Raw genomic sequence first — 24,906 nt, forward strand, 5'->3', positions numbered from 1 at the left:
CATGGCATTAATTGCATATCTGTGGTTGCTTTATTAATGAGCCCCATATCAGTTGTTCTGTTATTTTGCTTGGGCTCAGCTTGAGGGAAGAGGTCTGTAATTACTCAAAGCTTCCCATTTGCCTTTTTTATGCCTTTCTTTTTTTAAATTCCATATTGGCACAACAAAAAGCCTTTTCCCAGCCAGTCCCCTGGAGCTTCCCCAGCTCTCTGAGCCAAACTGAGAATTCAGTGCTCATCCTGGGGAGAGCCTGGGGTTTTCATGCTTTTGGGGTGGAATTCTGGGGCTGGGATTGAGAAACCTCTGGAATGGGAAGTATTTCCTTGTCATTTGCTTATGTCATCTGGATTTTGTAAATGTGGACACAACTGGGGTTCCCCAGCTCTTCCCAGGTGGTTGCTGGGGTTGTGTCAGTGCCACGTGGCAGGTGACATTGGGGACCCAACATGTGGCTGGGGCAGACACTCCTCCTGCCTTTATTTTCCTTCTTTAATCCAATTTTCTGCAAATCACAGACCCTGCCTTGCTTGCCACGTGCCAATTCCTTCTTTTTCCCGTCTGTTTTGTCATCCTTAATGGCTGCTTTCAATCTGGGCTCCCTCCCCACCTCCCAGCTGGAATTTCTGGGAGTTCAGCCCCACATGCCTCACTCAACTCTCACGCTTTTGGACAGCTTCAGAACTGTTCCCAATTTGTCCCTCTCAGCTGGTTCTCCTCTAAATTTGGCCACTTTGGAGGAGCAAGGATGGATTCTATTGATTTTGGCTTTTAGTTGTGTTTACAAAGCCAGTATAATTCAGCCTTGTGCTCACTAATTTCTCTTTAGAGCCCCATTTCCCCTGAGCTTGGGAGATGGGAGTTTCCAGAGTGAACCTTTCCCATGTCAAGTGTTGAAGTTGAATTAAACTCCCTTTTTTCTTTACTGTGTGGGAATGCTGGGCTCCCAGTGCCAGCTGCCAGGCCTGGATGTGGCTTCCCACTGGGGTTCCCAGGCTGGCACATCCTGTGGGGCTGCTCTGCACCAGCATCACCTTCTGGGAACCTGAGCACTTCAGCTCCTGCAGCTCCTCTCAGCTCGTGCTTAATTAGATTTGGGAATTCTCACCGTGCTTTTCCTCTCCTGCTGGTTGAGTTGCAAGGAGATCTGAGCAACCTGGCCCATGGAAGGTGTCCTGTTGGGATCTCTAGCTGGTCAGAGTGACCCCAAGAAATGTTGGAAAGTCTCTTTTCTCAGCCCAGCACTTGAAGGAGGAGTCAGGGCTCTTCATGTCTCAGTCTCAAAGTTGTTTAGTGTTCCTTATCTATACAATTCTTTCTCCTGTCCAGCCAAGGTCTGCTCAGCAGGACAGTTCCAGGCAAACTCTGCCTGCCCTGGGGCAGCGTTATGTCTTTACACTAAAAACTACGTGTACAATATTTACAATTATTTTCCAGTACCTATCACCTGTGTTAGACAGTGAGCTTCTTCTCTAAACCAATCTAAAAGTGCCAACATCACAGCAGAAGGTGGAGGCCAAGAAGAAGAAGGAGAAAGGCTGGGCACACCCAGATCCCTCCATCTTGCCCCCCTGAATCCCCATTTAAAAAGGCCAAAATCTCTGGCTCACAGAAGTCACTGTAAAACTTATTGTCCAGAATGAGAGCCAGGTGAAGGGCTCAGCCCTTGGAATGTGGGGAGAAGGATGGGAAGGACTCTCCAGGTCCTCCCTCCCGGCCCTGCAAGGCAAGCGTGGGGCTGCATCTCCCTCTAGTGACTCCTCTCAGCTGCTTCCTCAAGCAGCTCCTCCAGCAGGAGCACTGGGCAGGGCTGGTGCCACCAGCTCCAGGTGTCACACACGGTCTTGGGATGTGCAGGAACAGCAGGTGTCCCTGGTGAAGGGTTTGCAGCTGGGTGCAGGGTCCTGCTCAATGAACTGTCCCAGAATTTGAGGGCTTCTGCCTGGTGCTCACCAGCCGTGCCCTGCATTGTTCCCTCAGAAGCACTCCTGTGTGTGGGAAATGAGGAATTACAGAATCATTAAGGTTGGAAATGACCTCCAAGGCCATCGAGTCCAGCCTGTGACCAATCCTTGTCACCCAGAGCAGAGCACTCAGTATCACATCCACTCATTCCATGGACACTCCCAGGGCTGGTGATTCCACCACCTCCCTGGGCAGGAAAAAGGGAAAAAAATAAGTGAACCCTTTGAACCCTTCAAACTTCATCTTTTCCCTTCTCCTTTTTCAGGACTCCAGGCTCACCAGTTCAGATTTGGCCCTGGGGCCACCTTGGCCATGGGAGGACACCCAGGGCACCCTCAACCTCCAGCCTGATGGGAGTGCCCTGGCTTCCCTCTCTGCTCATGAGATGCCATCAGCTGAGGAGGAGGATGAGGAGGAGGGCAGCCTTTCCATCGAGGATGAAGGCTTTGAGCTGCTGAACTCCACCTACAACAAAATCACCGGCCCTGGCAGGCCGGTGCTCAGGAGAAGCTCAGGTGAGTCCATGATTTTCCTCCTTTTCTCCATCACAATTCCTGGGAATCTGACGGTGCTTCCTCCACCCAGGAGCCTCCATCAAGCCCCCCCGAGCAGCCAAGAAGGAGCATGGCTCAGACCAGGAGGAGAACGTCACCACGGAGAAGCTGTCTGGGGACGCGGGCGCGCGGCGGCTCCTGCCCAGCAAACCCTTCCCCAAGGAGTCCCCTCCTGCTCTTCGGGGGGCTGCTCCCAAAGGAAACGTCCCCAAAGGTCCCCTCAGGGCAGGGGCAGGGCTGGGTGGCCCGGAGCCTCCTCTTGGCGTGGGACATCCTGGATTGGGGGTGGCACAGCAGGGCTGTGTGGTGAAACCGGGGCCGCCGGGGCTGCCGGGACCGCCGGGGCTGCCGGTGAGTGCAGGGACAGGGAGGGGAAGGGGCTGCTGGCATGGGGACACTGCACAGGGAAGGCTTCCCCAGGGTGGAGGACCTCTACAGGGTGGGAAACATTCCACAGGGTGGGGAACCTTCCACAGGATAGGAAACCTTCTCCAGGATGGGGAATTTCTACAGGGTGGGGAACCTTCCCCAGAGTGGGAAACTTTCTCCAAGGATGCAGAACCTTCCCCAGGGTGGGAAATCATCTCCAGGATGGGGAACCTTTTCCAGGGTGGGAAATCTTCCTCAGGATGGGGAAATCTTCTCCAGGGTGGGAAACATTCCCCAGGATGGAGAAACTTCTCCAGGGTGGGGAAACTTCAATAGGATGAGGAAATTTCCCCAGGGTGGGAAACTTTCTCCAGGGTGGGAAATGTTTTCCAGGACAGGAAACCTTCTCCAGAGTGGGAAACATTCCACAGGGTGGGAAACCTTCTCTAGGATGGAGAAACTTCCCCAGAGTGAGAAATATTCCCCAGGATGGGAAACCTTCCCCAGGATAGGAAACCTTCTCCAAGATGGAGAAACTTCCACTGGGTGGGAAATGTTCCCCAGAATGGGAAATGTTCCTCAGGATGGAGAAACTTCCCCAGGGTGGGGAACCTTCCACAGGATAGGAAGCCTTCTCCAGGGTGGGAAATAATTCCCAGGATGGAGAAACTTCTCCAGAGTGGGAAACCTTCTCCAGGGTGGGAAACATGCCCCAAGATGGGGAAACTTCCTCAGGATGGAGAAACTTCCTCAGGATGGGGAACCTCCAGAATGGGGAACCTTTTCCAGGGTGGGAAACCTTCCCCAGGATGGGGAAACTTCCTCAGGATGGGAAACTTTTTCCAGGATGGGAAACCGTCTCCAGAATGGGAACCTTCTCCAAGATGGGGAAACTTCCAGAGGGTGGGAAACCTTCTTCAGGATGGGGAACCTTCCTCAAAATGGGGAACCTTCCCCAGAATGGAGAAATTTCCCCAGAGTGGGAAACATACCCCAGGATGGGAAATCTTCTCCAGGCTGGGAAATTCTCCAGGATGGGGAAACTTCTCCAGGGAGGGGAACCCCAGTGCAGGCACAGTGGGGCTCTGCACTGACCTTTTGAAAAGGTTTTCAATATTCCTGGAGAAACTTCACTGGAGAGAAGATGATTGCCTTGTCCTCCTTGCTCTAGAGATGGTCCCAAATAATTTAATCTCACGGTGGGTTTTTATTTCCCACTGGTCCAGCCCAGAATTAGGCTGAGGGCTCAGAGGGGACCAAGCCATCTCCTGCAGTCCCCACACAAACCCTGCACCCACACATGGACCCAGCTGGCTTCGTTGGTTTGGGCTTCTGCACCCCCACATTGATGCTGGGTTCAAAGCAGAGCACTGAATTTATCTTGCAATAAGTTCTGACTGTTTTGCAAGTCATTCAGTGGGTGTAGAGGATGAAAAAAGGGAAATTTAGGGAAAAAAATGTAAATTTAGACTAGAGAAATGTTTAGAGGAGTCATGTCTTCATTGACGAGTAGCTGAAAAATGGTTTTAAATATTTTTCCATGTTTGTTTATCCTGCCAAAATTATTCCCCTCATTTGGTTCCATTTTCTCAACAATTTCTTTAGAAAATTTTATTTTATTTATAGAAAAATAGAAATAGGAAAAGCTTTAGAAGAGTCTTGTCTTCATTAAGGAGTAGCTGAAAAATGCCTTTACATTTTTTCCATGTTTGTTTATTCTGCCAAAATTATAATAGAAAATAGAAATAGAAAAAGCTTTAGAGGAGTCTTCTCTTCATTGAGGAGTGGCTGAAAAATGGCTTTAAATATTTTTCCATGTTTGTTTATCCTACCAAAATTATTCCCCTCATTTGGTTTCATTTTCTTAGCAATTTCTTTAGAAAATTTTATTTCATTTCCCCATCAAAATGACCCTGGGCACCTTCTCTTCCCCTTTCCCTCCATCGCTGTGGAAGCTGAGGGGTCCTGCAGGGCCATTTCCATGGCTGTGCTTGAGGGACCTGGCACTACATCCATCATCCCTGAGCCAGGCTTGGTTTAAATTTAGTCCTGCTAACTTCCCCCTCAAGCCATCTCTCTTGCCTGCAAAAATAGAAGAAAATGGCAAAAGGAACAGATGCTGGAGGCTGAAAAAATCCCAGGAGCAGAGGAAACGTCACGAGGTGTGAGAGCCCTGCTGTCAGCCTGCAGGAGGGACCAGCCAGGGGAGCTGTGGCCGTGTTCACAGGGGTCTGAGGATGAGGATCTGACTCCATGTTTCTGAAGGCTTGATTTATTATTTTATTATATATATTGCATTAAAACTATACTAAAAAGAATAGAAGAAAGGATTTCATCAGAAGGCTAGTGTCGCAGACGTCTTTTATGAAAAGTCCTTTCCTTAGGATTTTTCCTCCTGAGAAGCTGGGAGGCCTCAGGAACAAAATGTAAACATTGATTATCTGCTGCTGTGGAATGCAACAGGTGCATCTGGGATTGGTCTCATGTGGTTGTTTGGAATTAATGGCCAATCACAGTCAGCTGGCTTGGGCAGAGAGTCTGAGCCCCAAACCTTTGTTATCATTCTTTCCTATTCTATTCTTAGCTAGCCTTCTGAGGAAATCCTTTCTTCTATTCTTTTAGTGTAGTTTTAATATAATATATATCATAAAATAATAAATCAGCCTTCTGAAACATGGAGTCAGATCCTCATCTCTTCCCTCATCCTCAGACCCCTGTGAGCACTGTCACAGGCTAGCTCAGAATAGAATTCAGGGTGGCACAGTTCAGCTGCTGGTGCCAGGAGACTCTTCCCACCCCACACTGGTTTTTGGGGTATTTCTTGGGGACTGGAAGCTGCTGGTTTGCTCTGAATAAGCCATTCCAGTCCCTGCTTCCCTGGGGCTGCGGGCCTGGTCACTCAGTGACTGTGGGATCTCCCCTTGGGGTCAGTCACTGTGGGATCTCCCTTTGGGGTCACTGTGGGATCTCCTTTGGGGTCTCAGCTCTGCTCCTTTGCCTTTCAGGGCTGTCCTGGCCGACGGGGACTGGTGGGACCCAAAGGAGACAAAGTGAGCACCCACAAAAACCGGGGGGTGTCCTGCTGGGGGTGGAGGGTCTGGGGCAAACACCACCAATGGTTTGGGTTGGTTTGGGGTTTTTTCATCCAGAGGGCAGTGGGAGCTCCTGAACCTGTAGGGTGGTGGCCCTGTCTGTGGGTTTGGAAGAGGAAGGAGCTGGATTTAGTTGGTACTTTAAGCCCACATTCAGGATTAAGCCAGGCTTGAGTTGTGGGGTAATTTTGGGCACCACAATATAAAAGTGCCATTGAGTTGTTGGAGAGGGTTCAGAGGAACAAGGGAAGGCTCTGGAGGGGCTGTGAGGAGCAGCTGAGGGCTCTGGGGTTGCTCACCTGGGGCAGAGTGAGGGCAGAGCTCCCCGGGGCTGCAGCTCCTCCCGAGGGGCAGCTCCCATCTCTGCTCTGGGACGGGGACAGGAGCCAGGGCACGGCTGGGGCTGGGCCAGGGCAGCTCAGGCTGGAGCTCAGGGCAAGGCTCTGCCCCCAGAGGGTGCTGGCACTGCCCAGGCTGCCCAGGGAATGGGCACGGCCTCGAGGCTGCCAGAGCTCCAGGAGCCTTTGGGCAGCGCTGCCAGGGGTGCCCAGGCTGGGGCTGCTGGGGGGGCTGGGCAGGGACAGGGGTGAGATTTGATGATCCTTGGGGTCCCTCCAGCTCAGGATATTTTCTGGTTCTGTGACTGAGCTGCCTGCACCAGCTGCTCTCTTCCCTTTGAGCTCTCAGTGGGAGATGGAGCAGCTCCAGCTCAGGTCACCTGGAGAGGGGACCCTGCTGTGTCCCACAGCCCAGCTCAGTCCATACCCACGGAGTCCTTGCAGGGACAATTTTCCTGCAGCCCCAGGCTGCCCTCCCTGCCCAACTCAATGTTCAGGGGCCCAAATCCCTGCTGGTTTTAAGGAGCTGCCCTTGTCCCTGTCCCTACAGGGCTACCCAGGGGCCATGGGCAAGACAGGCCCCCCAGGTGACCCTGGTCCTGCTGGCACCCCCGGTGTCCCAAGCATCGTCCTCTGGAGGAACTCCAGGGAGGACTGGCAGTCATTCATGGTGAGTTACAGCCACAGTGGGCAGTGCTGCCCTCACAGCAGCTCCCTGCATCCCTGGGGTGGGATATGGGATGGGACCTGAGATGGGATGGGATTCATGGGATTGGATGGAATGGGATCTGGGATGGGATGGGATTCATGGGATGGGATGGGATCTCAGATGGGATGGGATGGGATGGGATGGGATGGGATGGGATGGGATGGGATGGGATGGGATGGGATCTCAGATGGGACAAGATCTGGGATGGCATGACATGGCATGAATTCCTCATTGTTATATGGGAGGTGGGGGCAGAGGGGCCATGCCAAGGAGGGAGGTGCTGCTCACTGAGGGTGGCTCTGTGGGTGGAATGGGATCAGCATGTGCCCTGTCCCTTTGTCCCCTGTGAATCACCAGGACATCTGTGCTGGCCCTTGTCCCCTGGGCTCTGTGCTGTCCCCTGGCTCCGTGCTGGCCCTGTCCCCACAGAGCTGGCCCCGTGCCCATCTCAGGGGAGGGCAGTGTCTGCTGAGGGGACCCTGGGCTACCCCAAAGCCACCAGGGCCATTGTGTCTGTGTCCCTTTGTGTCTGTCCCCATTGTGTCTGTGCCCCATTGTGTCTGTGCCCCATTGTGTCTGTCCCCATTGTGTCTGTGCCCGATAGTGTCTGTGCCCATTGTGTCTGTGCCCGATTGTGTCTGTGCCCGATTGTGTCTGTGCCCATTGTGTCTGTGCCCCATTGTGTCTGTGTCCATTGTGTCTGTGCCCCATTGTGTCTGTGCCATTTTGTGTGTCCCTTTGTGTCTGTGCCCATTGTGTCTGTGCCCACTGTGTCTGTGCCCCACTGTGTCTGTGCCCCATTGTGTCTGTCAGCATTGTGTCTGTCAGCATTGTGTCTGTCAGCATTGTGTCTGTCCCCATTGTGTCTGTGCCCATTGTGTCTGTCCCCCATTGTGTCTGTCCCCCATTGTGTCTGTGCCCATTGTGTCTGTCCCCATTGTGTCTGTGCCCATTGTGTCTGTGCCCATTGTGTCTGTCCCCCACTGTGTCTGTGCCCACTGTGTCTGTGCCCATTGTGTCTGTCCCCCATTGTGTCTGTGCCCATTGTGTCTGTGCCCATTGTGTCTGTGCCCCATTGTGTCTGTGCCCCATTGTGTCTGTGTCCCTTTGTGTCTGTGCCCCATTGTGTCTGTGCCCATTGTGTCTGTGCCCATTGTGTCTGTGCCCATTGTGTCTGTGCCCCATTGTGTCTGTGTCCCTTTGTGTCTGTGCCCCATTGTGTCTGTGCCCCTGTGACTCTGGCGGAGCCGCTGGCGGCAGCAGGAAAATGCAGAGCCCTGGGCTGGGATTTGCTTATCTCAGCTGAGATAAGGCTGGGCTGGAACTGCCTGCTCTGGGGATGGGGCTGGCAGCGCCCACAGCTCTGTGGTTTGGGGTGCTGCTGTTCCCAAGGATCAGATCCCCGTGGTTTGGGGCCATGCTGTTCCCGTGGAGCAAATCCCTGTGGTTTGGGGAGGATGGAGCAGATCCCTGAGGTTTGGGGTGGTGCTGCTGCCCCCAAGGAGCAGATCCCTGTGGTTTGGGGAGGATGGAGCAGATCCCTGTGGTTTGGGGAGCAAGGAGCAGATCCCTGTGGTTTGGTGTTGGTGCTGTTCCCATGGAGCAGATCCCTGTGGTTTGGGGGATTTGGGGTACCCTGGGGTTTGTGTTGGCTCAGCCTGTGGGAATGCAGGGCACGGGAGGTGCCCCTGAGGCTCAGGGACACTGCAGGAGGATGTGTTGGGACCACAGGGGCTGTGGTGGCTGTCCCAGAGCAGCTGTGTCTGCTGTGCTGCTCCCAGCCTCTCCCACTCCCTTTGTTGTGACCAGGAATGAAGGAAAGGCAGCTCAAGGCCACCGTGGTCCCAGCCCTGTGCTGTGTTTGTGTTCCCCGTGTGCTGACAGATGTGGGCTTTGCCAAGAAGTTATCTCAATGTGGCTGGAGGGCAGGAACTGCTGCTGGCTGGTTCTGGAGCTGGCTCAGCAGTGGGGCAGCCCCAGAGGCCTGGGCAGGAGAGCTGGGGCTCCCACAGCTGTTGGAGAGCTCAGTCTGCTGCACCAGACTGCTTTGCTTTGGTGCTTTAGAAACAGGAGCTCAGGCTGGGCAGTGGGAACCTCAGGGGGAAAGGAAAAACTGATCCTTGAGAAAAAGAGGGAATTGTTAAAGATGTGCTGCTACTGCAGGGCTGGCATCTGCCATGGTGGGGGTGGCACAGGGTGGGGATGGCCATGGGGTGAATGCAGAGGGTGGCACAGGGTGGGGATGGCCATGGGGTGACTGCAGAGGGTGGCACAGGATAGACATGGGTTTATTACTGTGCCAGAGTGGGTCGCAGCTGGTGAGAGAGAGAAGGTGAATCTTGTTTCTTGAATCAGAAGGCTTGATTTATTAAGATATTATATATAATACAATATGACTATACTAATAGAATATAGAGAGAGGTTTGCAGAGCAGCTAGGCTAGCTAAGAATAGATAGAAAGAATCTATAACAAAGTTGTGACCAAGGACTCAGTCCCCTGGCTTGCACTGGTGATTGGCCCTTAATTATAAACATAGGAAATGAGCCAATCAAGGTGTCCCTGTTGCATTCCACAGCAGCTGATAATAATTGTTTACCTTGTCTTCTGAAGCCTCTGGCCTCCAGAAGACGCAGAAATCCGAAAGAAAGGATTTCTGTGGAGAAATGTCTGCAACATGGGTTGACTGCAGAGATGGCACAGGGTGTGCATGGGGTGACTGCAGAGTGTGACACAGGGTGAGGATGGCCATGGGGTGAATGCAGAGGGTGGCACAGGGTGAGAATTGCCATAGGGTGACTGCAGAGGGTGGCACAGGATAGACATGGTTTGACTGCAGAGATGGCACAGGGTGGGCGTGGGGTGACTGCAGAGGGTGGCACAGGTGGGGATGGCCATGGGGTGAATGCAGAGAGTGGCACAGGGTGGGGATGGGGTGAGTGCAGAGGGTGGCACAGCTTGGGGATGGCCATGGGGTGAGTGCAGAGAGTGGCACAGGGTGAGGATGGCCATGGGGTGAATGCAGAGGGTGGCACAGGTGGGGATGGCCATGGGGTGACTGCAGAGGGTGGCACAGGGTGAGGATGGCCATGGGGTGAATGCAGAGGGTGGCACAGGTGGGGATGGCCATGGGGTGATTGTAGGGGGTGGCACAGGGTGGCCATGGAGTGACTGCAGAGTGTGACACAGCTTGGGGATGGCCATGGGGTGAGTGCAGAGAGTGGCACAGGGTGAGGATGGCCATGGGGTGAATGCAGAGGGTGGCACAGGGTGAGGATGGCCATGGGGTGAATGCAGAGGGTGGCACAGGGTGAGGATGGCCATGGGGTGACTGCAGAGGGTGGCACAGGTGGGGATGGCCATGGGGTGATTGTAGGGGGTGGCACAGGGTGGCCATGGAGTGACTGCAGAGTGTGACACAGCTTGGGGATGGCCATGGGGTGAGTGCAGAGAGTGGCACAGGATGAGGATGGCCGTGGGGTGACTGCAGAGTGTGACATAGCTTGGGGATGGCCGTGGGGTGACTGCAGAGGGTGGCACAGGGTGGGGATGGGGTGAGTGCAGAGGGTGGCACAGGATGGGGATGGGCATGGGGTGACAGAGAGTGGCACAGGTGGGCAGCTTAAGCTGCCCTGCCAGTCCCGAGCTGCTCCCCCAGGGCTGCTGAAGGGTTTCTCTGCCCTGAAAAGTGCCCCTGCCCTGCTCCCAGGCTGGAGTTCTCCAGATCCCCGTGGCTGCTGCTCCCCTCCTTCCCTCCCCTTGTGCTGTTTCCCCCTCGCAGAGCAGCAGCAGCAGAGCTCTGACAATTCTCTCTGGAATTGCAGAGCCCATTTACTGCTCTGCCCCTCCCTGGCATCTGCTGCTCTGAAACCCGAGTCTCACGTGGGATTTTGTCTCCCCTCTTTGTCAAAGGTTGGATGAAAACATATCCTGTCCTGAGTTCGCTGATTCCTGAGACAAGGCAAAAGCCTTGGTCGTGCTCCAACCTCCTCCTGAGAGTTTTTAGGAGTGGAGTTTGAGGGAAATGAGAACTTGGCAGGACAGGAGGAACATGGTCCTGCCAGGGGCTGCACCCCTTCACCCAGGGAAATCAATTTGGGGTCAGCCTGGAAGGAGCAGGGATGCCCCCCATCATCTGCCCACTGCAGGAATATTTCCAGCTGTTCAAAGCTCTGTGGTTATTTCCCTTCATTAGCTCCTTGGCTTTTCCCCTCTCTCCCCATTGCCAGTGGGAGACAGATCCTGGGGCAGGGGACAGGAGAGGTTTCCCAGTGCTCTCAAGGTTGAAATTAGAGAGAACAGAGGAATGCTGCCCCTCCAGCTTCCTGGGATTGGGATGATGGATAAACAAAGGGATTTTTAGCCATTGACGTGAGCCAGGATTTGGAGGAGCTGCCTGGAACTGCAGGTCTGGGGTCACCATGGGAAGGAGGAGGAGGAGGAAAGATGGGTTTTGCCTCCCTGTGCTGCTGGTAGCTGGAGATGGGGATTTTATTTCCTGGACACCTCCCAAAATTTGGGAAAACCTGGCTTGGAAGTGTGCAGAGAGGAGGCTGCACCAGGTGGTCTCCGGACCTTTTTGCTGGTTTGGAAATGGGATGGGATTACCTGGTTGGGATGGGATTAACCCAGCCTGGGCCTTTCAGGTGCCTTTCCCCCTCTCTGTGGTCATCTGCTCTTTGGAAAATTTGGAAGTGCATCCAGGATTTGGCTGCTGGGAGCAGCAAGAGGAGAAAACCTTCTTGGGATCTGCTCCTCTGGGTTTTCCAGAGGCTGGAGGAGATTCCCCACCTGGAGTAACCTGCAGGGTCAAACCAGCTCATTTAATCTAAAACCTGGCAGTCCCTGTGCTCATCGCCACCACATTTCTGACCTTTCCATATCCCAAACATTTCTGGTGCACCCATGGAGGAGCTGAATTTCACCAGACCCAGGAGAAGTGAGCTCTCTGCCTCATTTTCTGCTGAAGTAATTCCTTATTCCCTCAACTTGTCCTTCCTCCCATGCCTTGCATGCACAGAGTCTGAAATAAATAAATTAATTAAAGGAGTGGTTCATTGCTGCAGCTTCCCAAGACAAGAAGAGCATCCTTAAAGCCAGCAAAAGGAATTTGGGATTATTTTTTTTAAACATTTTGCTTTTTCCCCCTCATTTTTCTTCCAGCAATCATCATTTTACCAACTCCTGCACGCAGGCTGGCCGGTGAGTGCTGCTTTGGTCTCTTTGTTTGGAATTTTCCTTGTTGGCAGCTGAGTTCTCCTTGCTCCAAACACTTGATGGGTTTTAATAATGGTTTTTTTTGTTCATTTTTTTAATCCAGAGAAAACCTGGAGCTCCTGGGCCACCAGGCCATCCTGGGAAAACAGGAGCACCTGTAAGTACAAAAGCCCTGCTGTCCCTTTGGTGGCCTTGCTGCCACCCTGGCTGCCCTGGGGACACTTTCAGGGTGGGTATCCCCAAGCACTCAGGCTGTAATTAGGGGATTTGGGGTTGGGTTTCAAAGCAGCCTAATGGATTTGTTGCCTAATTCCCCCTGAAACCCAGGATGTTTGACATCCAACTCCCAGGTTGGATATCCCAGCTCTGCCAGCTGAGCAGGGCTGGCTGCTTTTCCTGGGGCATCAGCTTCCAGCCCTTGTTTTTGGGGAAGGGACCACGTGGATCCTTCCCAGAGGCACAAAAACAAGGCAGGGAAGGGCTGGGGTGGGATTTGTGTGGGGGGGTTCAGCCCCATGCTCACTGCCCTGGCATTGTTGGGTGATGATTCCTCCCTAAAGGCAAAGGAAAAGGGCAAAATTCCCTGTCCTGAATCCCATCAGGAGCCAAAGCAGTGTAGAAATGGATCTGCTGCTGGCCCCAAACCTGCCCTGGGCATGGTGGGGGTGCCAGGGATGTCAATTCTCCCACTGTGCCTTCCCCAGGGTCCCCTCTGGGCATTGCTGCTTGTCCTGCCAGCCCCCTCAGAGCCCAGGGCAGGCTGGGGGGACACTGGGGGGACACTGGGGGGACACTGGGGGACCCAGTCCCTGTTTGTGCACAGGGACCCTGCGGAGCACCGGGAGAGCCGGGGGACAAAGGCCAGCGGGGGTACCCGGTGAGTGAGGGCTCGGGGACACCTGGGACAGGCCCAGGGTGCCCTCAGGGCTGCCTGGCACCCTCAGCACCCCTGCCCCTCTTGGATCAGGGTGAGGGAGGGTCGGGATGGGCCTGGGGACAGTTTGGGAATGCTGTGCCTGCTCTGGAGGGGTGGGATCAATGTCCTGGCGCCCTCCCTGCTGTGCCAGGCACGGGTGGCTCTGCTCAAAGTCATTCTCCTGCTGCCCCGGCTCCAGAGCCAGGCAGAGCTCAGGGTTTCCTTTATTGCTTTCATAATGTGGATATTTTAATTTTCCATGCTTGGATTTCTCTCCCCAGGGGGAGCCCGGGCTGCAGGGCTTGCCAGGACGTGTGGGATACCCTGGCTCTGATGGCTTCCCTGGCTTGGATGGCAAACCTGGGCCCTGGGGGCTGCCAGGGGAGCAGGTGAGCCATGGGCAGGCAGGGCCAGGGGGCCTCAGGATCAGGGGGAGCTGGAGCTCCAAACCCTGGGCTGGAAACAGGGGGTTCCTAAAGCTGCTCTTCCTTCTCTTGCCTCCTTTAGGATCCTCCTCAGCCCCCAAACCAGGCAGGCCTGGATTAGTGCCTCGAGGTTTGGGTTTGCCAGGAATAACAGGGTTGTGGGGCATCCCACATGGGCATTGAGGGCTGGGATATCCAGAGCTGTGGTAGGGCTGGGCTGCTGCACCTGGAGCTCCTCGTGAGAAATAACTGCACATCCTGGAATGGCTTGGGTGGGAAGGGACTTTAAAAATCATCTCGTTGCACCCCATGCCATTGCCAGAGACACCTTCCACTAGACCAGGGTGCTCTGAGCCCTTGAGGGCTCAAAATTGGGAGGGTGACCAGGAAATGAGAGTAATTCCAGAATGCCTGGAGAGTGTCCCATCCAGGATTCTGGTTCCTTGGTCCCTGCCCTTGTCCAGACCCCTGGGGAACACAGGCAATGCCCCTGGGCTTGGGATTAAACCCTCAGGGGGTTTACAGGCCAGGGACTGCAGGGTGCTGCAAAGTTTGGGGCTCTCATCTGTTGTGTTTGCAGGGATGCCCATATGAAGGCAGGAATGATGAATCTGACTCCATGTTCTCACAGGGCTAATTTATTACTTTATTATACTATATTATATTATATTAAAGAATACTAAACAAAATTATACTAAAGAATACAGAAATGATACTTACAGAAGGCCGGAAGGAATGATGAATCTGACTCCATATTCTCAGAAGGCTAATTTATTACGATATGATATGATATGATGATACAATATGATACTACACTGCACTAAAGAATACAGAAAATATACTGAATGCTAAAAAGATAATAATGAAAACTTGTGGCTCTCTCCAAAATCCTGACACAGCTTGGCCCTGATTGGCCAAAGAGTGAAAACAACTCCCAGCAGAATGCAATGGAACAATCACCTGTGGGTGAACAATCTCCAAACACATTCCACATGAGCACAGCACAGGAGAAGCAAATGAGATCAGAATTGTTTTCCTTTTCTCTGAGGCTGCTCAGCTTCCCAGGAGAGAAACCCTGGGTGAAGGGATTTTTCCAGAGACTGTGAATGCCACCCTCAGCAGGGTGGGGAGCAGGGTGGGCACTGGTGGCAGCCCCTCAGTGCCTGCCCTGCTCCTTCCTCCCTCTCCCCAGGGCCTCCAGGGCTTCCAGGGTGACCGAGGGCTGGCAGGGGACAAGGGAGAAGAGGTGAGTTGGCTCTGGCTGGCACTGCCGTGGGCACCATGAGGTGCCAGCCCCAGCCGTGCCAAACCCAGCTCCTTCTATACTGGTTCCACTGGGAGCAGCACTGCTCCTGCAGCTCCTCCCCAGGCTCACCCAGGGCTTTGGCAGCCAGGATGGAAAATGTCCATAAAACAGAGAATGCTGCTGGCTTGTCACCCTTTAATTTTTTTTAATTTTTCCATCAATTAGTCCTCTTCAGGCCAGCATTTTTAGAGCTGCCCAGGAGATTTTTAGGCTCCTCCAAGGTCTGATCATCCTGGCAGGTTTGAGACTTAATTACTTCTTTTTGCAGCAGCAATCCCACGTGGGTTATCAGACCCCTGTTTTGGGCCACACTTTGTGCCCTGCTGCCTGTGCCAGCCCTGTGCCACTGCTGTGGGTGACACAGGAGCTGCAGGGAGGTGACACCATGCTGGGCACCAGCAGCCAGGCTTTGCCCCATGTAGCCCAACCTTGAGGGTTCCCATCCTTGTGTCCCACCCTCACTGTGTCCTTTGAGGCACAGCAGCCTCGTGGTGTGGCTCCAGCTGAGGCTCACCCTTGTTCCCATTTCATCCCTGTTCCATTTCAGGGTTTCCTGGGAGACCCTGGACCAGCTGGGGACAAAGGAGAGAAGGGAGTGAAGGTGAGGGTGGCTGTCCCTGCCCCTCACAGCCCTGCCAGGGTGGGCAGGGCTTTCTCCTTCCCTGCCCCAGCTCCTGCTCTCCTCCATCACTCAGGCTGCTCTTGGCTTTTCCAGGGGGTGAAGGGAGAGAATGGGCTGCCAGGTCCTGCAGGGCTCCAGGTGAGTCACTGGGGAGCTGGAGGTGTCCACACCCTTCCCTCCATCCCCTTTTCTGGCCCCTGTCCCTCTCTGTGATGTCCCCAAGCCCCAGCCCACGCTCTCCTGCCTTTCACAAAGCCCTGGTGTTCTCTGTGGTGTCCCTGCAAAGGCAGTGTCACCTCAGGGTGCTGACACCTCACTCCTGGCTTCTCTCCCAGGGGCTGGCAGGGCTGAAGGGTGCCATGGGCTTGCAGGGCCCTGCAGGGCCAGAGGTGAGTGCTCTTCCCTTCTCTGTGCCACCCAAAGGGCTGCAGGAGCTGAGGATTCCCACTGGGAAGAGGGGTCTGAGCAGGGATTTGCATCCAAGCACTTTGGGGCATTTCCTCCAGCATTTCCCATCCCTGTTCTGGCTGGGAATGAGGAGAAATGAGGAGAAATGAAGAGAAATGAAGAGAAATGAGCTTTTCCAGAGCACACTGGGATTTATTTTAGGTGGCCACCTCCAGCTGAGATGAATCCCAGGCTGGCAGCTCCTGGTTTTTCCAGGCTCTCTCAGCAGATGGACAGCTCAGGGCTCCCACATAACTGGGACATCCTGTCCAGAAAAGGAGTTTGAAAGGAAAACTGAAGCGGTTTGGCGGTGAATGGATGGATTCTCCCACAGGAAAGGGAGCTGGGGTTGGTCAGCAAATGTCCAAGGGGGCATCAAGGAGCTGATGTGAAGGAATGTGAGAATGATGTGAAGAAAAAGGGGGATTTGGGCTGAAGGAGAGAATCAAAGTGAAAAATGGCATTTTTCTCTCTCCTGCTGCAGGGAGAAGGTGGTTCAGTGGGTGCTCCAGGCCCTGCTGGTCCCATGGTGAGTCTCAGGGCTTGATACAGATGGAATTCCAGGCAGCAGAGCTGCTGTGCCCAGAGTGGCACTGTGTTCCTCCCTTGTTCTAATCTACACCTAAAAATGCTGCATTTGGTTAAAACCATCCCTGCTAGCAGGGGGAGGATTCCAGAAGGGCCCAGGGTGTTAAAGCTCACCAGTAACCCCCCCCTCCAGCATCCCTGGGATGCTCAGGAGCCCCTGTCCCACCCACCCATGGTGTTGAAGCTCACCAGAACGCCCCCAGCATCCCTGGGATGCTCAGGAGCCCCTGTCCCACCTCCCCTGAGGGCTGAGCAGGTCTTGCCTTGCAGGGAGAGCCTGGCCAGCCGGGACCCGTGGGGTGCAGAGGCATCAATGGCTCTCAGGTGGGTGTGCCCCAGTGCCCACCCTTTGCTCTTTGGGGTTTTGGGGTTGCTGCTTTCACCCCACCCCTGCACTGCTCTGCTCTGCTCTCTCCACAGGGGGAATTGGGCCCTCCTGGGATGGCCGGGCCCCGCGGCCCCAAGGTAGGGGATCCCTGGGGTGGGGGTCTGGGAATGGGGTGGGATGGGATGGGGTGGGATCCATGGGATGGGATCCATGGGATGGGATGGGATGGGATGGGATGGGATGGGATGGGATGGGATGGGATGGGATGGGATGGGATGGGATGGGATGGGATGGGATGGGATCCATGGGATGGGATGGGATGGGATGGGATGGGATGGGATGCAATGGGATGCAATGGGATGGGATGAGAGGGGATGGGATCCATGGGATGGGATGAGATGAGATGGGATCCATGGGATGGGATGGGATGGGATCCATGGGATGGGATGGGATCCATGGGATCCATGGGATGGGATGGGGTGGGATGGGATCCATGGGATGGGATGGGATGGGATGGGATGGGATGGGATGGGATGGGATGGGATGGGATGGGATGGGATGGGATGGGATGGGATGGGATGGGATGGGATGGGATGGGATGGGATGGGATGGGATGGGATGGGATGGGATGGGATGGGATGGGATGGGATGGGATGGGATGGGTTGCGATGCAATGGGATCCATGGGATGGGATGAGAGGGGATGGGATCCATGGGATGGGATGAGATAGGATCCATGGGATGGGATGGGGTGTCCCATGGTGGGTGTCCTGGGATGGGTGTCTTGGGGTGGGATGGGGTGGAGTGTCCAGGAATGGGGTGTCCTGGGGATAGGGTGTCCCAGGGTGGGATGGGGTGGTGTGTCCCAGGATGGGATGTCCTTGGTGGGTTTCTTGGAATGGGGTGTCCCAGGATGGAGTGTCACAGGATGGGATGGTGTGGAGTGTCCTGGCATGGGGTGTCCTGGCATGGGAGGCTGTCCCGGGCTCACCCAGCCTGGAGTGGTCTCCCCAGCTGGGATGTGATCCCAAGCCATCCCAAAAGCTGCAGGGGCTGGCTTAGGGGTGGGAATCCTTTCTGTAGCTCTTCGTGTGCCATAAGCGGGAGCTCTGGAGCTCCTCAGAGGCTGGGAATTCCCAGGAGAGGGTTTGATCCTAATGTCACTCCCTGTCCCCCCTGTGCAGGGACCCCAGGGCTTGCAGGGCAGGCGTGGCCCCCCTGGCCCCAGGGGCTCTCAGGTGAGTGGGGCTGTCCTGGGCTGGGTGCATCCCCCCAGGTCTCTTCCAGGAGCTGCTGGGGTTTGTTCCCCATGCATTTGGGAAATGGATGAGAAATCCTTGACCTTGGGGATCCTTGTGGCCCCCAGGAGCGGTGTCCCCTGGGTGAGGACATTGTCCCTGAGCTGTGAGGCAGCTCCTGGGTGGGTTCCTGTAGGCTGGGGTCTCATCCCCAGAGCAGGACAGGGAGCCACATCCCTCTTCTCCCAACATCCCTCTGCCTTTGCTTTTCCCAGGGTCCAGCAGGGCTGGAGGGATCCTCTGGTCCCAAAGGAGACACAGTAAGAACTTTTTGGGGACCTTGGTGGGGATAAAGCCCAGGTTGGAGGGATTTCCCTGGAAGGACCTGACATGTGGGGTTGAGGGGGTCCCTGTCCCTGGTTTTGGAGGGGAGAGGGGGCAGCACTTCCAGCTGACCTCCAGAATGCCACCTGGCCACCCTGGGGAGGGGACATGGAGGAGCTGGGTGCTCTGATGAGGGACAGGAGTGCCCTGGGCCAGGGACAGGAGCCAGGGCACGGCTGGGGCTGGGCCAGGGCAGCTCAGGCTGGAGCTCAGGGCAAGGCTCTGCCCCCAGAGGGTGCTGGCACTGCCCAGGCTGCCCAGGGAATGGGCACGGCCCCGAGGCTGCCAGAGCTCCAGGAGCCTTTGGGCAGCGCTGCCAGGAGTGCCCAGGCTGGGGCTGCTGGGGGGGCTGGGCAGGGACAGGGGCAGGGCTGGGGGATCCTGGTGGGTCCCTCCCAGCTCAGGATGTTCTGTGATTCCAGGATTCCTCTTGCAGGGTACAGCTGGTGCCCCTGGGGTGAGGGGACAGCTGGGACAGCAGGGCCCTGGGGTAAGTGATGGGAAGGGGGTGCTCTCAGCTATAGCAAAAACAGGAGATCCCCCAGCCAGGGAATAATATGCTCTCAGTCCATGATTCAGAAGGCTGAACAATTGCTATATTATATTATATTATATTATATTATATTATATTATATTATATTATATTATATTATATTATATTATATTATATTATATTATATTATATTATATTATATTATATTATATTATATTATATTATATTATATTATATTATATTATATTTATTATATTATATTTATTATATAATATCATCATATTATATTATGTTATATTATGTTATATTATGTTATAATATAATATATTGTATTATAATATATTATAATATATTATATTATAATATATTATGACTATTATATTATAATATATTACATTAATACTATATTAAAACTATACTACGGAAAACCCGTGAGTGTCTGAGACAGCCAGGCCACAGCTCTGAGTGATTCAAAGCTAATCACTCAAAACAACTTTCCTTGGTGTCCAATTAACCAAATCACTTTCAGTAAACAATCTCCATAACACATTCCACGTGTGCAAAAACAGGAGCAGTGAATAGAGATAAGAATTGTTTTCTCTTCTCTCTGTACTTCTTGCTGCTTTCCCAAGAAAAATCCTTGGGAGGTTGTGCCTGCTGTTCTCTGTGAGGAGAGCTGTGGCCGCACTCATCCTCCCCCTACAGCCCCACAGAATCCTGCAGGGTTCCCCAGCTTCCCACAGGGCTGCTGGAGATGCCACTGTCCTCCTCCCCAAAGCTCTTCTGCCCCTCCTGCTTTCAGGCACCTCTGTTTTTATTCTTGCCCTGTGGATTTGTCAGCAGAGATGGCCCAGCCCTGCTGATCCCTTCCCTGGGGCACCCTTTTCCCGAGGGATTTGGGTGCTCCGGAGACTTGGGACAGCCTGACCTTCCTCCTGCCTGGCCCAGGTGTCCCAGTCTGTGTCCTGGGACCCCGACCCACAGAGCTGAGAATTGAGGCTTGGAATGGGATGAGGGATGAGGGGTGGGATGTGGGGGTGCATTGTGGAGTCAAACAAGGACCTCACCCTCATCTTAGGGCAGCTTTGGGAGGGTTTGTAACTCTTCTGGTCCCTTTTTGGGGAACAAATCCTACTGGACATCTCAGCATCCCTGCAGAACCAAAGTGGTGCCCCCATTTGCCAGCCCATGCCATTCCTGTGCTCTGGATGGGTTGTCACCTCCAGCAGCACGTGCAATACTTCCCTTTGTGTTTTTCTTTTTTAACTTGCATTCTCTCTCTCTCTGAAGGGTTTCCTTGGCCTGCCAGGTGCAAAAGGCACCCAAGGAGAGCAGGTGAGTGATGGCATCCATGGGATCCTGCTTTGGAGGCAGGAGAGCTGTGGCAGAGCAGCCCAAAGCTGCAGCTCTGTGTTCTTTATGTGTGCCTGGACTTGGTGTTTGAGGAGGTGCCAGCTGGGGCTGTTTGGGGAGGCAGAGCTGAGCTTGGGCTCCTTTTGCTGGAATTTTCAGGGGTCACCTGCCTTTGGGAGCTCAGGGAAGGGGGAATGCTTTGGCCTGAGCTAAGGGACACAGCAGTGAGGAGAAGACACTGGGCATTGTTTGGGTGGTGCCAGAGGTGCCACCACCAGCTGGGAGCTGGCACTGGCATGGGCTGCTGGGCTTGGTTTGGTGGGGATTGAACCCAAAAGCTCTGGAGGCAAATCCAGCAGGTCCCTGCTCCCAGCTCAGATGGGCCCATCCAGAGCAAAGCCCTGACTGGAGCAGGGCAAAATTCGCTTTATTTGGAGCCAGGATCAAACACAGCTTGCACCAGGGGTTTCTCACTGTAACCCCCACTGCTGCTGCTCTTGCAGGGCTGCCGAGGTCCTGCTGGAGCCAAGGGAGATTTGGGAGCCAAAGGAGGCAAGGTACTGATTCCCACTGCCTCCAAATGCCACCTGGAGGTTCCTGGTCACCCTGAGGAGGGGACATGGAGGGGCTGGGTGCTGGAATGAGAGAATGAGACCCCTCTGCACTCTGGGCCAGGGACAGGAGCCAGGGCACGGCTGGGGCTGGGCCAGGGCAGCTCAGGCTGAGCTCAGGGCAAGGCTCTGCCCCCAGAGGGTGCTGGCACTGCCCAGGCTGCCCAGGGAATGGGCACAATTCATGGAGCTGCTCCCTCTGTTGCCCAGATGTGCTTTACCCAGCTGTGGCTGCCCAAGGACCCTGGGCCCTGCTGAATTTGCAGGGAACCCCAACAAGGGAAGAGATGAGAATCTTGACTCCATGTTTCAGAAGGCTGATTTATTATTTTATGATATATATTATATTTAAAGAAAATTATATACTAAAACTCTACTAAAAGAATAGAAGAAAGGATTTAATCAGAAGGCTTGAAAGGAATAAATAAATTATAGTAATAAATTATAATATATAAAATTATATATGATAATAATAAATTATCATTTATATATGTATAAATAATATGATGATATATTTATATATAAATAATTAATGATAATAAAATCTTGTGACTGACCAGACAGTCTGATCCAGCTGACTGTGATTGGCCATTAATTAAAAACAACCACATGAGACCAATCCCAGATGCACCTGTTGCATTCCACAGCAGCAGATAATCAATGTTTATATTTCGTTTCTGAGGCCTCTCAGCTTCTCAGGAGAAAAGGATCCTAATGAGAGGATTTTTCAGAAAATATGTCTGTGACAGGGCCCTGCTGGGTTTTGGGCTCTGTGACAGCCAGGCAGCTCATTCTGTGCTGATCCCACCACCTGATCCATCCTCCCCTGCTCCACCTCCTTTGGCTGTTTCAACAATGAATTTCCCCATTCTGGTGGCCCAGGGGTGCTGTGGGAGGAGGTTTGGGGTGCTCCCCATGCCAGTGCTGGGTTCTCCAGGGGAATTCCTGCCTGTGGATCAGAGAATCACTGTCCCTACTTGGTGACATTCTGTGTTTTGTTCCTCCAAGGGCCCACGAGGAGCACAAGGAGCCAAAGGCCCTCCAGGAGCTCGGGGCCAGGGGGGCTTGCAGGGCTTCCCTGGCCCCCGAGGGGCTGCAGGGCCACGGGGACCAGACGTGAGTGCCACTGCTGGAATGGACTTTCATGGGCGGGAGCACACGTGTCACCTGTGTGGGGACAGCCCTGAGGGGGCACCAGTGCTGATTTATGGGATCTCTCCTAAGGGATCCCTTTAACAGCATTGGGGAGCTTTGCCCAGAGCCCCAACAGGACTGCAAACCAAGCCATGCCCTGCCTGCTCCACACCCCTTCACCCCAAAATTCTCTGCTGGGTTCACTGATGGCAGAGCAGCCTCAAGCAGAGGATTCCCAGCCCTCCCCAGCAGCTGTGCAGGATCCCACTGGGTCCCTGTTCTGGGTCAGCTCCTTTGCAGCCTTTGGGAGCACAGGGTTCATGGATCATTCCTTTTGTGCCCCTCTCTGGCTCCTGCCAGGCTCCTGGAGTCTGTGCTGACAGCCTGAAGGGCTTTGGGGATGATTCTTCCTGCAGTGTGTGCTCTGAGGGAGCTGTCTGGGAGACTGAAGCCACCTCCAGCCCCGTGTTTGAGGCTGGCTGCTGATCCCTAGTGATTCCCAGCTCCTCAGGAAAAAGACGATGACTTTCCCATCCACCTTTGCAGTCTGCAGGGGCTGCCCTCCCACTCCCAGGGCCTTTGGGATACCTTCCTGGACCTGCTCTTTGGCTCTCCAGGATGAGTAACAGCTGCTCCCACCTCTCAGGAGCTGGGGATGCAGTAGGAATCCTCTCCTGCCTTGTCCCCCCTCCAGGCAGTGCTGCTGGGCTGGAGCAGGGAGCAGCCTTGGCACAGCACTCCTTGGAATTGCCTTTAATTTGTCCACCAGGAAACAAAAATATCCTTAACCAAACTGTTGAGATTTTTCTTTCTGCCTGGTTTTTAGCCCTAGGGGTTGGGGGAAGTCCCCATTGCCACCAAAGCTCAGCTGGTGCCACTATTGATGTCGCCTCTGCTCACACTCTCAGTGTTTTTCCCCACACCAGCAGCAGGCTGGTGACTCCACCTGGATCTGGGGCCGTGTTTTGCCTGGATGATTCCTCCTCTCTCTCCTGGCAGGGGGAAGAAGGTCAGATTGGCCCTGCAGGGCTCAACAGCAGCGAGGGCCCCAAGGTCAGTGCCAGAATTTGCTGCTTTCCCAGGGGCTGCCCACTGCCTTGCATGGCAAACAGGGCTGTGCCCACCTTGCCAGGCTCCCAGGGCACCATCCTGGGGGGCTCCAGCCTCTTGGCCCCCTGCCCTGTCCTATCCCTGTAGATTTGCAATGCCTGTGTTTCCCTTTGTGTGGATTTTAGGGATGCCAAGGACCTGATGGCCCCAAGGGAACCCCAGGAGCACGGGGAGCCCGGGTAACTAAAGGGGTGCTGGAATTTGGATCTTGGAGCAGCTTTGGCTGTGGGGGGATTGAAACAAGCCTGGATTGAAACATTCCTCCCTTGGCTTGGGATGTGCTGGGGCAGAGCACATCCTTCAGGTACAAGATTTTCCCCCAAATGTGCATCTGGGGATGGTTTGGTGATTGCTGGTGTTTTGCAGGGCCGTGTGGGGCAGCGTGGGCTGGTTGGAGTGCCTGGACTGCCTGTAAGTAGAGGGTATCCCACACCCCTGTGCTGCCATGGGGAGCTGCTGGCTCTGGGACATGGGAGTAGCATGCTGGGATGTGGCCAGACCAGAGGGTCAGGAATTTGAGCAGGAAAAGTTGGGGATGAGCAGCTCAGGCCGTGGCAGGTTGCATTTTGACAAACCACCTGCTTAACACCACGACTTCCTCCAGAACGCTGAGCACAGAAAATTCCAGGAAAGAACTTTGTAAGGAAGCTCTGTTATTCAGGGCTGAGGCTGGTGAAGGAGCCAGGAATAAATAGCTGGGGCAGGAGGTGGGAAAACCCAGCTGAGGTGTTGCTGGTGGGAACAGCTCCCCTCCCACGTGGATGTTATTTCCCATCCTGAGGTGGGATGGAGCAGGGAGGAGCTGCTGGAACTGTGGGATGAGCTGAGCACCGAGGAATCCACAGTTGATGTCCCCCATTGTCCCCCTGAGGGGAGGCTCTGGGGCTGCAGGAGCCCCTGTGGGGCCATCCTGACCCAAACTCTCCTTGCAGGGCTCGCGGGGCGCGCCGGGAGCGGAGGGCGCAGAAGGAAAGCCTGGTACACAGGTTCCCATCCTACATCTGTTCTTGCCCGGGGACAGGGTGCTGGCAGGGGTGGGCAGGGGCAGCTGAGCCCATGGGGACAGCCCACAACCTCCCATTCTTGTGACTGTGGGGACAAGACCTTGATACCATCAATGGAGTCACTGCCCAACCTCCCATCCCTCTAAGAGTGCGGGACAAGACCTGATACCATCACTGGGGTCACTTCTCACCCTCCCACCCCTGTGACTATGTGGGACAAGACCTGATACCATCAGTGGGGTCACTTCTCACCCTCCCATCCCTGTGACTGTGTGGGACAAGACCTGATACCATCAGTGGGGTCACTTCCAAACCTCCTGTCCCTGTGACTGTGTGGGACAAGACCTGATACCATCAGTGGGGTCACTTCTCACCCTCCCATCCCTCTAAGAGTGCGGGACAAGACCTGATACCATCAGTGGAGTCACTTCTCACCCTCCCACCCCTGTGACTGTGTGGGACAAGACCTGATACCATCAGTGGGGTCACTTCCCACACTTCCCAACCTCCTGTCCCTGTGGCTGTATGGGATGAGACTTTATACCATCAGTGGGGTCACTTTCCAACCTCCCATCCTTGTGGCCATATGGGACAAGACCTGATACCATCAGTGGGGTCACTTCCCACACTGCCCAACCTCCCATCCCATGGCTGTGTGGGACAAGACTTTGATACCATCAATGGGGTCACTTCCCACACTGCCCAACCT

At 54.3% G+C, this 24,906-nt stretch overlaps 1 protein-coding gene across 5 annotated transcripts in view; it reads left to right on the forward strand.

Moving 5' to 3' along the window:
* COL27A1 (collagen type XXVII alpha 1 chain) overlaps positions 1-24,906 on the forward strand; it is a 90,263-nt gene that overhangs the window by 41,770 nt on the left and 23,587 nt on the right. For 4 of the 5 annotated variants that reach the window (XM_063174387.1, XM_063174384.1, XM_063174386.1 and 1 more), the window contains exons 7-31: positions 2,228-2,477; positions 2,548-2,867; positions 5,891-5,935; positions 6,866-6,985; positions 12,186-12,224; positions 12,343-12,396; positions 13,063-13,116; positions 13,437-13,544; positions 14,773-14,826; positions 15,434-15,487; positions 15,602-15,646; positions 15,844-15,897; positions 16,440-16,484; positions 16,814-16,867; positions 16,964-17,008; positions 18,055-18,108; positions 18,384-18,428; positions 18,929-18,982; positions 20,276-20,320; positions 20,842-20,895; positions 21,958-22,065; positions 23,083-23,136; positions 23,319-23,372; positions 23,560-23,604; positions 24,126-24,179. In XM_063174387.1, the coding sequence (XP_063030457.1) occupies positions 2,228-2,477; positions 2,548-2,867; positions 5,891-5,935; positions 6,866-6,985; positions 12,186-12,224; positions 12,343-12,396; positions 13,063-13,116; positions 13,437-13,544; positions 14,773-14,826; positions 15,434-15,487; positions 15,602-15,646; positions 15,844-15,897; positions 16,440-16,484; positions 16,814-16,867; positions 16,964-17,008; positions 18,055-18,108; positions 18,384-18,428; positions 18,929-18,982; positions 20,276-20,320; positions 20,842-20,895; positions 21,958-22,065; positions 23,083-23,136; positions 23,319-23,372; positions 23,560-23,604; positions 24,126-24,179 (1,908 nt within the window). The remainder of the gene's footprint in view (positions 1-2,227; positions 2,478-2,547; positions 2,868-5,890; positions 5,936-6,865; positions 6,986-12,185; positions 12,225-12,342; positions 12,397-13,062; positions 13,117-13,436; positions 13,545-14,772; positions 14,827-15,433; positions 15,488-15,601; positions 15,647-15,843; positions 15,898-16,439; positions 16,485-16,813; positions 16,868-16,963; positions 17,009-18,054; positions 18,109-18,383; positions 18,429-18,928; positions 18,983-20,275; positions 20,321-20,841; positions 20,896-21,957; positions 22,066-23,082; positions 23,137-23,318; positions 23,373-23,559; positions 23,605-24,125; positions 24,180-24,906) is intronic. The other variant, XM_063174385.1, reaches the window with a different exon arrangement.

The sequence above is a fragment of the Melospiza melodia genome, chromosome 22 (genome assembly GCF_035770615.1).
Source record: "Melospiza melodia melodia isolate bMelMel2 chromosome 22, bMelMel2.pri, whole genome shotgun sequence".
NCBI lineage: Eukaryota > Metazoa > Chordata > Aves > Passeriformes > Passerellidae > Melospiza > Melospiza melodia.